Consider the following 14,274-nt stretch of genomic DNA (forward strand, 5'->3'; position numbering starts at 1 on the left):
TCTTTCAGGACCATCCCTGGCTAGGGATATCTCGCCCCAGCCTCTCCTTCATTCTCTCAGAGATCCTGAAGCCACAGGGAAATTCTCTCTAAGTGTCAAGACTTCAACTTTGTTTTCTAGAGCGTTGGTCTGTATGCAGCATATAGATTTGTGAGGCATGGCAGGGTCCGATATTGACTTTGAACCATGATTCATTTAAGCTGTCCTACCCCCAAGTCTGATTTCCCTATCAAACTGTGCCCCGCTGGTAATGATGCCTGTATCCACCCACCCTTGATGCTTGGTACCCAGTGAGAATTGCAGAAAGATGAGTGGCATGGGATGTTCCAGAATCCCTTTGTTGTGGGCCTCTGGAAAGTCTGCTGTGGTTGGGTTCCTGCTTTTAATAGAAGAGCATGGGGGGCTGGAGAGATGGCTCAGCGGTTAAGGAGCATTGCCTGCTCTTCCAAAGGTCCTGAGTTCAATTCCCAGCAACCACATGGTGGCTCACAACCATCTGTAATGAGGTCTGATGCCCTCTTCTGGCTTGAAGGCATACACACAGACAGAACATTGTATACATAATAAATAAATAAATAAAAATTAAAAAAAATAATAGAAGAGCATGCTGGGAAGCTGCTACGTAGGGTGCAGGGCTTTGGCATGAATGGGAGCTACAGTTTGGTGTCTGTAATGTCAGAAGATTCACCTTGGCTCTTAGGCCTACCCTGTCTCTACATGAATGATATTATAGATCTTGAAATTGGTATTTTAAAAAGTGAGGACATTTGAGAGGTATGAGTGTTATGGTGGGCTGTATATTAGGACCCTCTTTCCTGCAGTGGTACTGAGAGCTGTCAGCAGCACTCAGTGGAACCCGCCCATTGTTAGAAAGAGAAGAGCTCCGTAGGTTCCAGACCATCCCCGTGTATGGCCTCCAGAGCAGGATGGAAGCAGTGAGCTCACTAGTCCTAGCCTTGTCACTTTTTGTCCTGGCGCTTGAGTGACAGCTGAACAGTCTGTTTAGAATGCTGACTGAAATCAGGGTTGTGTAAGTCCCAAACATCTTCTAATGCTAACTGTGACTGGCAAGAGCATTAAATTGCAGAAACCTTTCTTAGCCTGGATGGCCTCAAGGAGCTACATACATTGCGAGTCTCTCAAGGAGAATGAAGCAGCTAATCAGCTCTGTCGGCTTCCGCTGCCATTGCCTCATGCAGCCTGATGTGGGCAGTGAGCTGTTAAACGCAATAAATCAAATCTGTTTGCTTTTCCCCATCCCACATCCCTTCTAGACAGCTGAGGCCCTGGGTGCAGCCCTGGACAGTGCACAGCTAATGAGAGAGACCGGAGCCATTGGCCTTGACAGGCGCTCACTGTGGCTGCGCGGTCACTGACGAGCTGCTGGGAGCACTCTGCGTCGTTACCTCCGTGAGAGCTCTTAGAAAGAGGGGCTCAGGGAGGTTGCGCCCACAGTGGAAGTGATTGCTGGTGCAGGATCCAGGATGTCCGATAGCTATTTCTGCTTTTCCCGTGGCGTCTACTTCTTCCTGAGAAAATCTTTCCATCCAGACATTTAAAATATACCACCTCTTTCCTCCAGTCTGAACCACAGGTTGCTAGCTTTCATTTTTGAGCTGTGCTGTACGGAAATAGTGCATAATGGGCCTACTGGTGGTCCAGAGCCTGGACTGGAATCTGCCCACTGGCTGTCTGCATAGCACATCCTTGCTTAATGTAATGCCGAGGTGAACATGCCGCTGAGCTAGGACAGGAAGTGCATGTGCACAGACTTGTGTGCACCAAGCACACTTGGCTGCCGTGGCTGAACAACACAGCAATTCTTGCTACAGCAATCTTTACTCTACTAGCATTGATTGGCTCAAATGTTATTTCAAAGAAGGATTAGCCTATTTGGTTTTTCAGAATTTTATTATAGTGTTTCTGGTTATAAACAGATTTTCTTTCCGTGTAGTGAGAATAAAGTGGCTCTAGTAGAATGTAGCACATGCTACTTTTTCCTACTGACCCACTGTGCCTTCTGGGCAGAATGTGTGGGGCAGCTGCTGAAGAGCTGCGAGGTCAGGGACAGCTGGCAGACCGGGAATAAACTAGAACTCAGTCATCCGTTTCCAGCCTGGATGCAGAGGCAGCCCTGCCTAGGTACACACTAGAAGTTCTGAGAGCAACACTGTATGTGGAGCAGCAGGGAGCCCCTGGAGGATGCACTGGAAGGATTCCACTATTTGCTTTCCTTTCTTTTATTTTTTTCAATTCTCTATGGCTTCTTCAAGGCAGTGATGGCCAGTAGGTCTAAACATAGAGGAAGGAGAATCCGCTGGAGAGTAAAGACAAGACCCAGTGTGCAAGGACTGCAAGCATCCCTTCTATTTGTCTCTGTCAGCTCTCCCTGGCCCTGGAGGCACATACAGTAGCAGGCAAGCTAAGACTGGCTTTTTCCCAGAAGGTATTGGGCTCTCAAAGAGGATGACCACCCCAGGGCTTTGCTTTGATAGTCTGTTATGCCCTTGTGAGCCCAACTTGACAGCATGTGCTGGCACAACAGAGTGTCACTGTGAAACCTCTGACGTTACTGTAGCATATGGAGGCCCTGGACCTGACCCCCTGGGACTTCTACCTAAAATTTATGTAATATTTGAAGCCATATGATAGTGCTCAGAGTGTCCACACTTGACACAAAAAGACAAAAGCCGAGAATCTCAACCTGGTTGAGAAATGGTGGGGAAAATAATTGGCGAATACCAGCCAAGGGTGGTCCAAGGCATCACCAGCGTTCACCTTCTGAAACAGGTGTAAAGGGAATACAAGGTGCAAAAAGTGAAGATTTTAATGAAAAATCTAATAACCAAAGTGATGTATTGTGTGGCCTCAGTAACAGAGGGGTACGGGGGCCAGTCTATGACATGAAGACAAGCATTGCCAGTAACCAGACTGATGGATACGAAGCAGATGGGTGAAACTGAAAGGAGCCTGAGACTTTGGGACAGTACAAGGATAACGCTGTGCCTGTGGGTTAGTCACTCAGCAGCCCATAGTCTGCCTAAGATGCTAATACTCTAAGGCCTACTAATTTTAAGTAATTGAAATTTACCTTCTAGCTAGAATGGAATTAAAATGTATGTCAGCGTCCAAATATTTGAAATATCAAAGCATGTACCTCTCAATAATGTAAAGGGCAAAAAGTATCAACGGAAATTGGTTGTTTGGACAATAAAAAATAATGTATTCAGTATTCAGGGCGGCAGAGGAAGGAGGATCTGAGTTCAGGGCCAGCCAGGACTACATAGAGAAACCCTGTCTTGGAAAAAAAATATTAAAGATTTTTCAGAGGAAATACCAGCAAATTCAGCCTCTAGAAAGAGCAAAAAAAAAATGCTTCATTGGGAAAAAAGGTCAACGGTCTTGAGTTTCCATCTGTGGAAACTTAAAAGAGAAAGAAAACCAGAGCAACCACGCAGAAGGAAGAAAAGGCTGAAACAGCCAGAGACCAGAGAAGTCAGGGACAGGACCCAGGCTTTCACACTGGAGCAGCTCAACCAAGAAAGACAAAGCAGGCATTACATTCAAGAGCTTGAAAGATTCCCATAGAGGGTTTTTTATGGGTTGGGTTCAAGACAGTTTTCCTGGTCCTGTTCACTGGCCTTGGGAAGAAGACCGCTGCCCCTCCTCAGTATGCCTTCTCTCCTTCCTGAAAATGGATGGATTCACACTTCAGGTTGAGCCCTGAGTTGAGAGAATTGTCACTTGGAGGCATGGGGCTGATTTCCAGATGTTCTGTCAAGATTTGCCTGGGCACCTGGCCCACCAGGGTTCCGATTCCACATGCTTTGTCCTAATGTGGTTGAAACTGTCCCAACCCCTACACTTGGAAGTCTGTGCCTCCTCCATTGTACCCTGACCCCAGCAAATCCTCAGTGAGTAGATGACACTATAAACAGGTGAATGCCCTGAGGCGCCATGGAGATGTATCTGTGATTATTGATTGGCTCTCTACGGCATGGATGCCAAAATCCAGTGCCAAGTCCTGTCTCTAAAATGATACAGTATTACATATGACATATGCATATCCTTCTGTATATTTAAGTTATCTGCAGATGACTCACAATACATGGACACAATACAAATATTACATAGGTTTATGCCATATCATTTGGAAATAATGACAAGATGTTATCTGTATGTGTTCAAGACACGCAAAACATGGGAGAATGATGCTCCAACTGCACACTAGAGAGACTGAGACTCTAAGCAGAAGGCCCAGCAGGAGGTGAACTCAGTACACTGCTAGGCATGGGACAAATTCAAGGCTTACCTTGGGGAGCCTTCTGGGAATTTCTAGAAGGAGAGGTTTCAAATAGCAGTTGGTTAAACCCAAGGGTGTGGCCAGAGCCCATGGGTTTGGGGCACTATATAATCTTGAATGTGTAAGGGCATCAGGATCAGAGTTCCTTAGGTTCTGGTTTCAGAGGGTTCTATGAAGCCACGGAAATTGAGCTGGGTTAGGTATTCATTGTATGTGTTGTCTGTTCCTTAAATATGTTCTGAGCTCCTTTGGACCAGGAGTGGGACTGCTGTGGTCTGGGGGATTCTCCCAAAGGGCCATATGTTAGAAACTTGGTCCTCAGTGGAGCAGTGAGGTAGTGGGATCTGTAATAGGTGGGGCCGAGTACAGGCAGTTAGGTTAGGGAGTAGCACCACTAGCAGTGATTGATGGAGTCCCTCCAGGTTATAAAGGAGGCCGTCCCATGGTCTTAGCCTACTTTGCGTGTGGCCATTTCCCCTTCTGCTGTTCTGCCATGTTTTGAGGCAGCCAGAGGCCCTCTCCAGAATGCCACCTTTTTCTTGTTTGGAACTTGCAGCTGTCCGTGCCATGAGCCAGGTAAGCCTCTTTTGCTTTATTAAGTAGCAGCTCAGGATTGTTACAGTATCACAAACCACACCAACACACAGCACAGTGTGGTGACAGACCCAGGGAAAATGGAGGTCCTAAGAGTGCCCTTCTGCAGAAGTCCCTGGGACACAGTAGAAGAACCAGCCATCCCCAAAGGGAGTCGGGAAGCTGCGTCAGAGGAACAGGGGTAGTGGTAGATGAGACCTTGTGGGCAGGCACTTAACTCTAGAATGAGTGGCACGGAGGTGGGAAGATGCGTCAGGGCTCCAGGAGGAGGTGGAGTGGTCTTCCCTCTGATACTCACTGGGTATCAGGCTGTACATACCCCACCATGTGTTCCAAAGCAACAGTGGTGGGAGCTAAGAGTGTAGCTCAGTGCCTGTCCGACATGGAGTCTGCTCTCTAACGTGCACACGTGTGTGCGCGCACACACACACACACAGAATGTCTGGACCTACACACAACAGGTCAAGTTTGGCCTTTGGTAGTCGTCCTTAGACTTTGTCATTTTAAAAACCTTGTATGAAATGTGTTAAATATTTTTTTCTTATATTGACGGGACTATATTTCTTCTGTTAATCTGGTAGCTTGCACTGGTTGATTTCCAAATCCTATTATACCATGTATAACTATTTTCATAAAGTTCTACTTATTAGTGTTTTCTGTGTACAAAGTGACTCAGTCAAGCAAATTAATATAGCCATCGCCTCATATACTTATAAGTCAATGATTCTCAAGAGTATGAAATTGTGAACGCTAGTGACTGTGTTATAAGATACTTGGTTAGCAAGCCTTCCTCCTGTCTAACAGAAACTTTATACCCTTTAACCAGAACTCCCCAAACGCCACTTCACCCGTCCGTTCTCTGCTTCGAGTTCAGCTTTTTAAGATTCCACGTTTGAGTGCGTTAGTGCGGTACTTATCCTTCTGTGCCTGCTTTGTTTCACTTTACACAATGTCTTGCAGGATCATCCATGTTGGACCGAATGACATGTTTTTATGGCAGATTAGTATTTCACTGTGTATATATATAATAATTTTCTCATTCATCTGTGAGTTATTAGACTGTAGGTTGATTTAATGCCTTGGGAATGGTGCTGCAGTGAACATGGAGTACAGATATCTGACATATAAATTTCATTTCCCTTAGATCTATGCCAGAGTGCAATTGCCATGTCCTATAGTGGTTCTGGTTTGATTTTTGGAAGAATTTCCATACTGTTTTTCACAATGGTAGAATATGTACAATTTTTTGTTTGGGGGGGGGGTTTGTTGTTGTTGTTGTTTGTTTGTTTGTTTTTCGAGACAGGGTTTTTCTGTAGCTTTGGAGCCTGTCCCAGAACTAGCTCTTGTAGACCAGGCTGGTCTCGAACTCACAGAGATCCGCCTGCCTCTGCCTCCCGAGTGCTGGGATTAAAGGTGTGCACCACCACGGCCTGGCAGGTAGAATATTTACAGTTCTACCAGTTGGGTCCAGAGTTCCCATTTCCTCATTACCATTATTTTAGTCTCTTGATGACAGCCACTCTGAACGGCTTGAGGTGGCATTTCATTGTGGTTTTCATTTGCATGTTCCTAACTCTTATTTTCCTTAGATTGAGAAATGTCTACTGAAGTGCTTGCCAACTTCCTTATCTACTTTCTTATAAAATGTACTCTATATGTTAGCTATTAGCCCGTAACAGAGGTTTGGTTTATAAATATTCTCTCCTGTCTGCTAATTGTTTCCTTTGTTGAGCAAAGACTTTTCAGATTAATTTAATCCTGTTATCTAGTTTTGCTTTTGTTTCCTATGCTTTGGGGATCATTAAAAAAAAAATTATTGCCCAAACCAACACCACAGAATTTTTCCCCTAGTGATTTTCTAGTTTCAAATCTTACATTTAACTTTCTAATATCCATTGTTTTTGTTGGGGTGTGTGTGTGTGTGTGTGTGTGTGTGTGATAACAACCCAATGTTAATAGCCGGGCGGTGGTGGCGCACGCCTTTAATCCCAGCACTTGGGAGGCAGAGGCAGGCGGATCTCTGTGAGTTCGAGACCAGCCTGGTCTACAAGAGCTAGTTCCAGGACAGGCTCCAAAACCACAGAGAAACCCTGTCTCGAAAAACAAACAAACAAACAAACAAACAAAAAACCCAATGTTACTCTTCAGCATATGGATACTCAAGTTTCCCCAGCACCTACTCACTGTGCTCATTTTCCTGTTTCCAGTGTAGGACTGGATGTTTTTAGTCTACTCTCATTTTCTAAATTACACTATTTACATCGCATGTAAATTCATGCCGTTATTGAAATGTTAGGGCTCAAACTTGTCATTTCATTTTTAGTTTTCTGTTTATCCTTTTGTCTGACTTTTAGGGTTTCCTCCTGTCTTTCTGGGAGTTATTAAAGCTTTCTTAAAAATTCCATTTTGATTTGTTAATAATTCATGACATCATTTTATCAGTTTGAAGGAGAGGTAGAAAGCTTGCCTTCCTTTATCCTGCCCCCAATATGCTGTTCATATAAGACAGTGCAGTAATTTTTACTTTAGCTAGCCTTCAGAAATTATTTTAGACACAAGAAACAGAGGCCTGTGGTATTTACTCTCATTTAAAAGTTCTCTTTTTCCAAATGACGATTATTAGCACAAACCAGTGGCTTTCCCCATGTTTCCTTGGGGAATGTGTATGTGTATGTTGATCGTGCCCGGCTACCCTCTTTCTCTTACCACCTTTCTCCTGCTGGGTTGGTTCGCCCCTCCTACCACTGTGAAGGAAACTTCTCCCAAGCTGTGCTCCTGGAGTGGAGCCGCTAGCAGCCAGCCGTTTCTTGGTTTTCCTTCATCCTGGAGCTGCATCTTCTCCTTTTCTCCCGCAAGTCTACTTTTCTGGACCCACAGTTCTTATGTAGCAACCTTTCCACCTCAGCCCTGCCTGTCCATCTGCATCTCTACTGTTCCGTCGTCTAGACCACTGACTTTGCCGCCTACCCCTATCCCATCACTGGCTTCTTACATCCACGGTGTCCCTTCTTTATGTCTTTCATTAATTTAGTAAGTATTTTGTTTCTCTGCTGAGCTTGACAGGTAAGAGTGCTGTGCAAGCATTGAGGACCCAAGTTTCGGTTTCAACACCAACGAAAGCTGCCTGCAAACCTGGCCCTGAGGGAGGGGGATCTCTGGGGCTTGCTGGACACCTGACCTGCTAAAGAACACAAGTTCCAGAGACCCCACCTCAAAGGAACAATATAGAGTGACAGAGGAAACACCCAATGGCCTCCATATGCACAATGCATACACACATGTACACACACCACCACACACGAAGAATAGGCCTGGTTGTTCATAGGATCACTGTTATGATGGCTGACTCACAGATGTCAGCTGATGTTGATGTCTCTGTCATCTTGGGATTGGCTTTGGCTGATTGCCCTTCATATACTTTGAAATCTCCATAGGTCTTGGCACGACAGGTAATTTCCGTTGAAACCTGAGTGTTAAGGGCTGAGGCTGTAGCCCTTGGCCTTCCTTCTCAGTTTGTTTCTCCTGACTGTGTCCTGGTGGGAAAGTGCAGGTTTTCTCCTGGCGTCTGTGGTCATCTAGGCATGCAGAAACTCCTACTCCCTTGATGATCCCCCTGGCCTTGCAGAACAGCATGGTTCCTTCCTGCTTCCCACAGCCTGTCCCTGACACCATGAGCCAGAACTTGTCCCTAAGGTCTGAGTGCTTCCTGATGGAGGGTAGGAGGTGCCTGCAGCTGGCACCTGCTTTCAGGAGAGTTTGACTGGATCGGAGATGCCGCTTCTGGGTGTCGTCACACCAATTGCCTTCTGCAGACCTCTGCAGGGCCTCAGCTTGACACTTCCATCTCCAAGCCTGAGAGACCCCAAAAACCTCACTTGTTCTACAGGACAGCTCTTCACTCCCAGAGAGTTTTTGTATACCCCCACACACACACTGTGGTGTGTGTGTGTGTATCTGTCTGTCTGTCTGTGTCTGTCCTCTCCTCTGATGCAGAAAGGCACTGGCCCAAGTGACTGATCACTCCTGACAGCCTGGAGCCGAAAGCACCAGGGGCAGGCACTGACCTACTTTCTCCTTTCTGAGCTGGAAACATTTATGTAACAGACAGCCACAGGGCCCTGCTGTCCCCATGATGGGTAGGAGATGCCCCAGACTAGCCACAGTGTGATCCAGTTTATGGCCCTTGCAAATCAACCTTAGCTGTAACAGGGCTTTCCGTAAGAGGGCTTGGCTTGGCTTGTCACAGGCTGTCAGCGTAGGCATGTGTTATTTGGTGTTGCATCAGTCTCCTGAGCCCAGATGCTTGTTTCCTTCTGAGAGCCTTCTTTGTGAGCTCTAGCTGGGGTCCAGCATTCCTCGGGGCCTGTGGAAATGTCCTGGCCAGCAGAACTCATCTGCTGTGCGTTTTACCCAGAACAGCGAGCAGCCACATCAGCTCCCAGAGAGCCCGACCTCCTGTAGAGCTGAGGTCCTCCATTCCTAGTTTCCTTCTCTTCGCATGCTTGCCAGCTCCAGAGCATCTCCTGAGAATGGATAGCTTGTGTCTCTTGCTTCTAGAAACCTTATCTGAGCTGCTGCTTCCCCAGCCACTCCCCGAGCCTCCACCGTCAGTCCTAGACCTCCCTGGTGTATGCCCTAGCCTAGCTAGCACTGTTGGTATTTCCCTGATGGGGGCAAACCATCCTCTTGCTTGCTGGCTGGCTCATAAGTACTGGTCCATCACTGTGGAGAACTCAGTGATGAGAGACAAGAGCTGCTCACCAGGAAGGCCTGGTCCCAGGTCGCCCATGTTGGCACAAAGTCATCGTGTCACTTTCCCACAAATACTCTGGTACCTGTAATCTTTGCCTGCAGATAAGCTGAAGCCTTAACTTATCCCGTGAAACTGACCATTAGAGGTCGTCCACATAAAGCCTGTGAATGGCACAGACCAGCACTGTGCAGGCAGAGCATCTTAGCTTTTGTGGGAGAACAGCAGCAGGTCAGCAGCCAGAGACTGAATTCACGCTGGGGAAGGTTGCCAGTAACCGCGCATAAAGGGACACAAGTACAGGAGCCTTCTAGATAGTTGTAGGCAAAGAGGGGCTCTCAAGGGGGCGGGCCAGGGTACCCTCGAGTCTGCCCCCTGATGTGACAGGAAAGTAGACAGAAGAAACACGGGGGCTCACCAGGCTGGGTAGCCTAGCACTGGCTTTCCCCAGAGCGCCTCAGGCTGCCTGGCATTTGAGAGGCCATGATGAAGGAAACTGAGTCTACAGGGTTACATGGTTAGGACACAACTCTGCGTGTCTCCTATGGTGGTGACAGTGGCACACCCCTCTCCTGGAGGCCAGAACATGGTTCCAGGTCCAAAGAAGAGTACACGTGGTCACAGCTGTCCCTTCTTGTTCTAGGTGACGCCATCTGGGCCCCATCCATCCTTCCTCACAGCACCCTCAGCACCTTAAGCCACCACCCTGAGCTACACTTTGGAGGAAAGATGGAATCTAAGGTCTCAGAAGGTGGCCTGAACGTAACCCTGACCATCCGCCTGCTGATGCATGGAAAGGTGATGAGGGGCAGAAACCAGGGCACTGCCCGCCAGGGATTTGCTTTGTATTCCTTGTGCTACACAGTCTCAAAACTACAATGGTGTTGCACGTGCAGTACAAATTACACCTTTCTTAGAGCTACTCAAGACTGCTTGACCTGGCACCTATACCTCAGTGCCCTAGTGCCCGCATCCTGTAGGAGGGTGCTGTCCGGCGTAGCCAGTCACACCTCCCCACCCCGCAAGACAAGGCTGGCTCTGTGTTCTCTGCTTCTACCCTGAGAAATCTAGCTCCCAGCTTTTATGCAAGATTTCCTGCCAGGGGTGGCCACTAGAGTGACAGTTCTAGGACATCCAGCTTCCCAGAAAGCATGTCCTCTTGCACTCAGACATGCCTTTTCTGTGGTGGAGAGCATCCTCCCCTCCCTTCTCGTAGCACACCCCACACAGTAGACTGGCCCCTAGTTCCTGTGACAGAAGGGCTGCGGCTCAGCACTCCCTCCTTGTTTCCTGAGCCCGGGCCACACCTTCCTCTTGGATCACAGCAGCTCTGGATTGCTGAGGGCCTGCTTATAGTGGGAAGAGCAGGTCAGATTTTGAAAGAAGTTATTTCCCTTGGCAGGAAGTCAGGCTAGCCCTGCCCCAAGTGACACACCATGATAACCTTGCTGGAGCTGGCCTGTGGGCTGGGACAGGCTGGGAGCACTGGTCCCTGCAGGCATTGAAGTACAACGGCAGAGTCATGGGGACTGTGCTAGTGGCTTCTCCAGGTGTCCTACATTGTAAAGCAAATCACAGGAGTTGAGGTGTTCTTTCCCGTCCGTCTGTGGCAGGGTTTCCTTAAGTGTGTGGGTGATTTTCCCTCCTGCCAGGCAGTTTGTTGATGAAGCTAAGCTCTGTACCTGATCAGCCCTGGTCAACTGGGTACAGAGGAGCTGGGCAGCCCAACAAAGGCAAGTCTTCTTCCCTAGAGTTTCGGCCGTCCTGTGGGGCCAGTGAGTGGCTCAGTGAGAGAGTGCCTGTCTGGTACACATAAGGCCCTGGTTCCACCCCAACTCTGTAAAGACCGTAAATCCTCCTCATTCAGATAGACTGTTTTCTGAAGCCTCCGACCCACGGTGATTGACGTCATCTTTCTTGATTTTTTTTTCCCTACAGGAAGTTGGAAGCATCATTGGGAAGGTAATTAATGAACTCTGCCTTTCTCGGGGTCTCTATAAAGTGATAGACAAAGACAGCAGTAACTGCTGGTGCTGCCTGGCCCCAGCAGGTTCACAGCCCCAGCAGGCATACTGTGCTAGAGGAAGTCAGGGTCCCAAGGAGCTCTGCCCTGACAGCCCTGTTCATGCCCTCTCCTTGCCTAAACAACAGTGTCATGACTCTTGTTTTTGGCTCTGGGCGAACCATGCAGGGAGCATTCTTCTGTGCACTGGCAGGGTCAGTCACCACTTTGAAGCTTATTCTTACCACCTCTGTGGCTGGTACATCCGGGTTTCAGACCCCGGGAAGTGTCACCATTCTTGCACTGATCAGTACTCCTATAATCAAAATGACCTTCAAGAGCTTAGTAGCTCCTCTTTATAACTAAAGCACGAGGCGTTTCCATGGGAAAAGGACCAGTGAGAAGCCTGTGTGAGAGAGCATCTGAGGACCGGGTGCTGCCCTCCCAGCATGCTGTATTTTTTTTAACCCTTGCTGGGCATCCCCTGGCAATAGACCACCCTGGTACAATATTTGTGGTGCTGTCATGAAAATAGGCCTGATTCTGATCAAATTCACAGCGGCCAGCTATACCTCTGCTATGCCTCCTTTCCCATGCCTTCATTTCTTCTTCTGAGGTACCCCAGGATTGTATGGCCCAACGAGTAAAGAGACCAATTAACTCAAAGGGGCAGGCAAGGACTGGGAGTAGACTAGAGGCAGAGGCAGGCAGCCCCTCACCATGCTAGCAGCTTCCAGCATCCAGGATTGGGCTGAGCTAGACCCATGTCCCCTCTGTGCACCTGGCAGTGACAGACTTCCTTCTCTGTGTCTCCATTTCCAGAAAGGAGAAACGGTGAAGAAGATGCGTGAAGAGGTGAGTGTGCTTTATTCTAGATGCCGTCCTATCCCCAGGTCAGGTTGGCCGGGATGGGGGGCACTGCCAGTGGCTCTCATGGACCTGCCTGTGTACCAGGGATGCAAGGCAAGGAGGGGAAATCTGTCTGCCATGCTCCACACGGAGTGTTCAACTACAGAGGGCACAGGTTTTCCTAGCAGTCACTAGGACTCTTACTAATTAACATTCTACTCTGGTAGGGCACGGAGGCACATACGTGTAACCCCAACCCCAAGGAGACAGGGACAAAAGAGCAGAAGCTCAGTGCCATTATCCTCTCCCACTTCACAGGGAGTTCTAGGCCAGCTTGGTTACATGAGACTATTTTTAAAAACAACAAAACCTGAAAATTCCAATTTGCTGGGATTTCTGGCAAGGATTTCACTGTTTAGGATGAGGTTTCCAAGCATGTCTCAGTACTAGTGTCTGCTTGAAGTAGTCTGCCAGCCCAGGGAAACTTTCATCTTCTGCCAGCCGCATTTCCTCCTCTCTCACCTTAGAGTGGCGCCAGGATCAACATCTCAGAGGGAAACTGCCCGGAGAGAATCGTCACCATCACAGGCCCAACGGATGCCATCTTCAAGGCCTTCGCTATGATAGCGTACAAGTTTGAGGAGGTAAGGCCCAGCGGGCTCCTACGCCCATCTATCTGTTTGCCTGACTTGGCCCAGGAGCTGGCTTGTTTTGTGACAAGACTACCTTAGAATTCTCTTCGCCTTCAGTCCCCCCGGGTGTTCACCCCTGCTTCTGTCCAGCTAGAGGGTCAGCACCCTTTTCTATTCCTAAACTTGGCCACTTCTACCACGTGCAGTGGAGAAGCCCGCCTCCGTTCTGTTTCCCAGGCACCATGCAGAGCCTCGGCACACAGGCCTCCCACTGGGCACATAACTGTCTTAGGCTGTACTCAAACCTTCAGAGTCCCGCTGCTCTGTCTGCCACATGGCCCCAGACAAAGCCCTAGCTGGCACAACTCTGGGCTCAGCTACACACCCTGCAGCAGCCTCCTCCCTGGGGACTTTAGAGAGCTGAGTCTTAAAAGGGAGTAGAGGTAGATTTTCAGGTTGGGAGATACACACACACACACACACACACAGGTATATGTGATGCTTCTGTGTTTTCTAGTGAGCTACTCTTCATGTTTCGGTGTTTCCATTTAATGTTTATTCACATATGGTGATCACTGGCATCTTATTTTCTGTCATAAGTGAGAGGCTGTGGTCAGGTTTTTTGGGCTTTGTGGGTATAAGCAACCTCTCTAAATGGTAACAGTGGACTATATATACAGAGCTTGCTGTAAAGATATCAATCTCTATCACATGTCACTGGGGGAGGGGAGCATTGTGTACTGGACACAGGGAAGATTTTAGATATGCCCTAAGAATGGGTGTGGGTAGGAGAACTGGAGATAACTAACTCCCCGGCAGCCAGGCTTCCTGCAAGAGTCGTGAGAGACAGAGGACTTGCTTTCTTTGGTGGTCCCTGACTTAGAATTGGGAGCAAGCATTAAGGAAACGGTGGGTACCCAAGCTTTAATCATCCTGGGTTGAAGCCAGAGAAGCTGCTATAGTGATATGGGCCGTTCTCATGGCACCCGTGGCCTGGCCATCACCAGTTTGCATGCTGAATTTCATGTGTGCCCTTGCAAGAGGCTAGCCAAGGAAAAAAGACTTAAGAACATCAAAGAGTATTGTGTCTGTGTGTGGTGTTGGGCAGGGAGCAGGGTATCTGTGTCAGGTTTACGTGTCATTG

At 48.1% G+C, this 14,274-nt stretch overlaps 1 protein-coding gene across 10 annotated transcripts in view; it reads left to right on the forward strand.

Moving 5' to 3' along the window:
- Positions 1-14,274, forward strand: part of Pcbp3 (poly(rC) binding protein 3) — a 181,756-nt gene that overhangs the window by 137,920 nt on the left and 29,562 nt on the right. For all 10 annotated transcript variants that reach the window (XM_075979881.1, XM_075979885.1, XM_075979883.1 and 7 more), the window contains 4 exons: positions 10,291-10,445; positions 11,586-11,609; positions 12,472-12,504; positions 13,026-13,142. In XM_075979881.1, the coding sequence (XP_075835996.1) occupies positions 10,291-10,445; positions 11,586-11,609; positions 12,472-12,504; positions 13,026-13,142 (329 nt within the window). The remainder of the gene's footprint in view (positions 1-10,290; positions 10,446-11,585; positions 11,610-12,471; positions 12,505-13,025; positions 13,143-14,274) is intronic.

Source organism: Microtus pennsylvanicus, chromosome 7, assembly GCF_037038515.1.
Source record: "Microtus pennsylvanicus isolate mMicPen1 chromosome 7, mMicPen1.hap1, whole genome shotgun sequence".
In the NCBI taxonomy this organism is placed as follows: Eukaryota; Metazoa; Chordata; class Mammalia; order Rodentia; family Cricetidae; genus Microtus; species Microtus pennsylvanicus.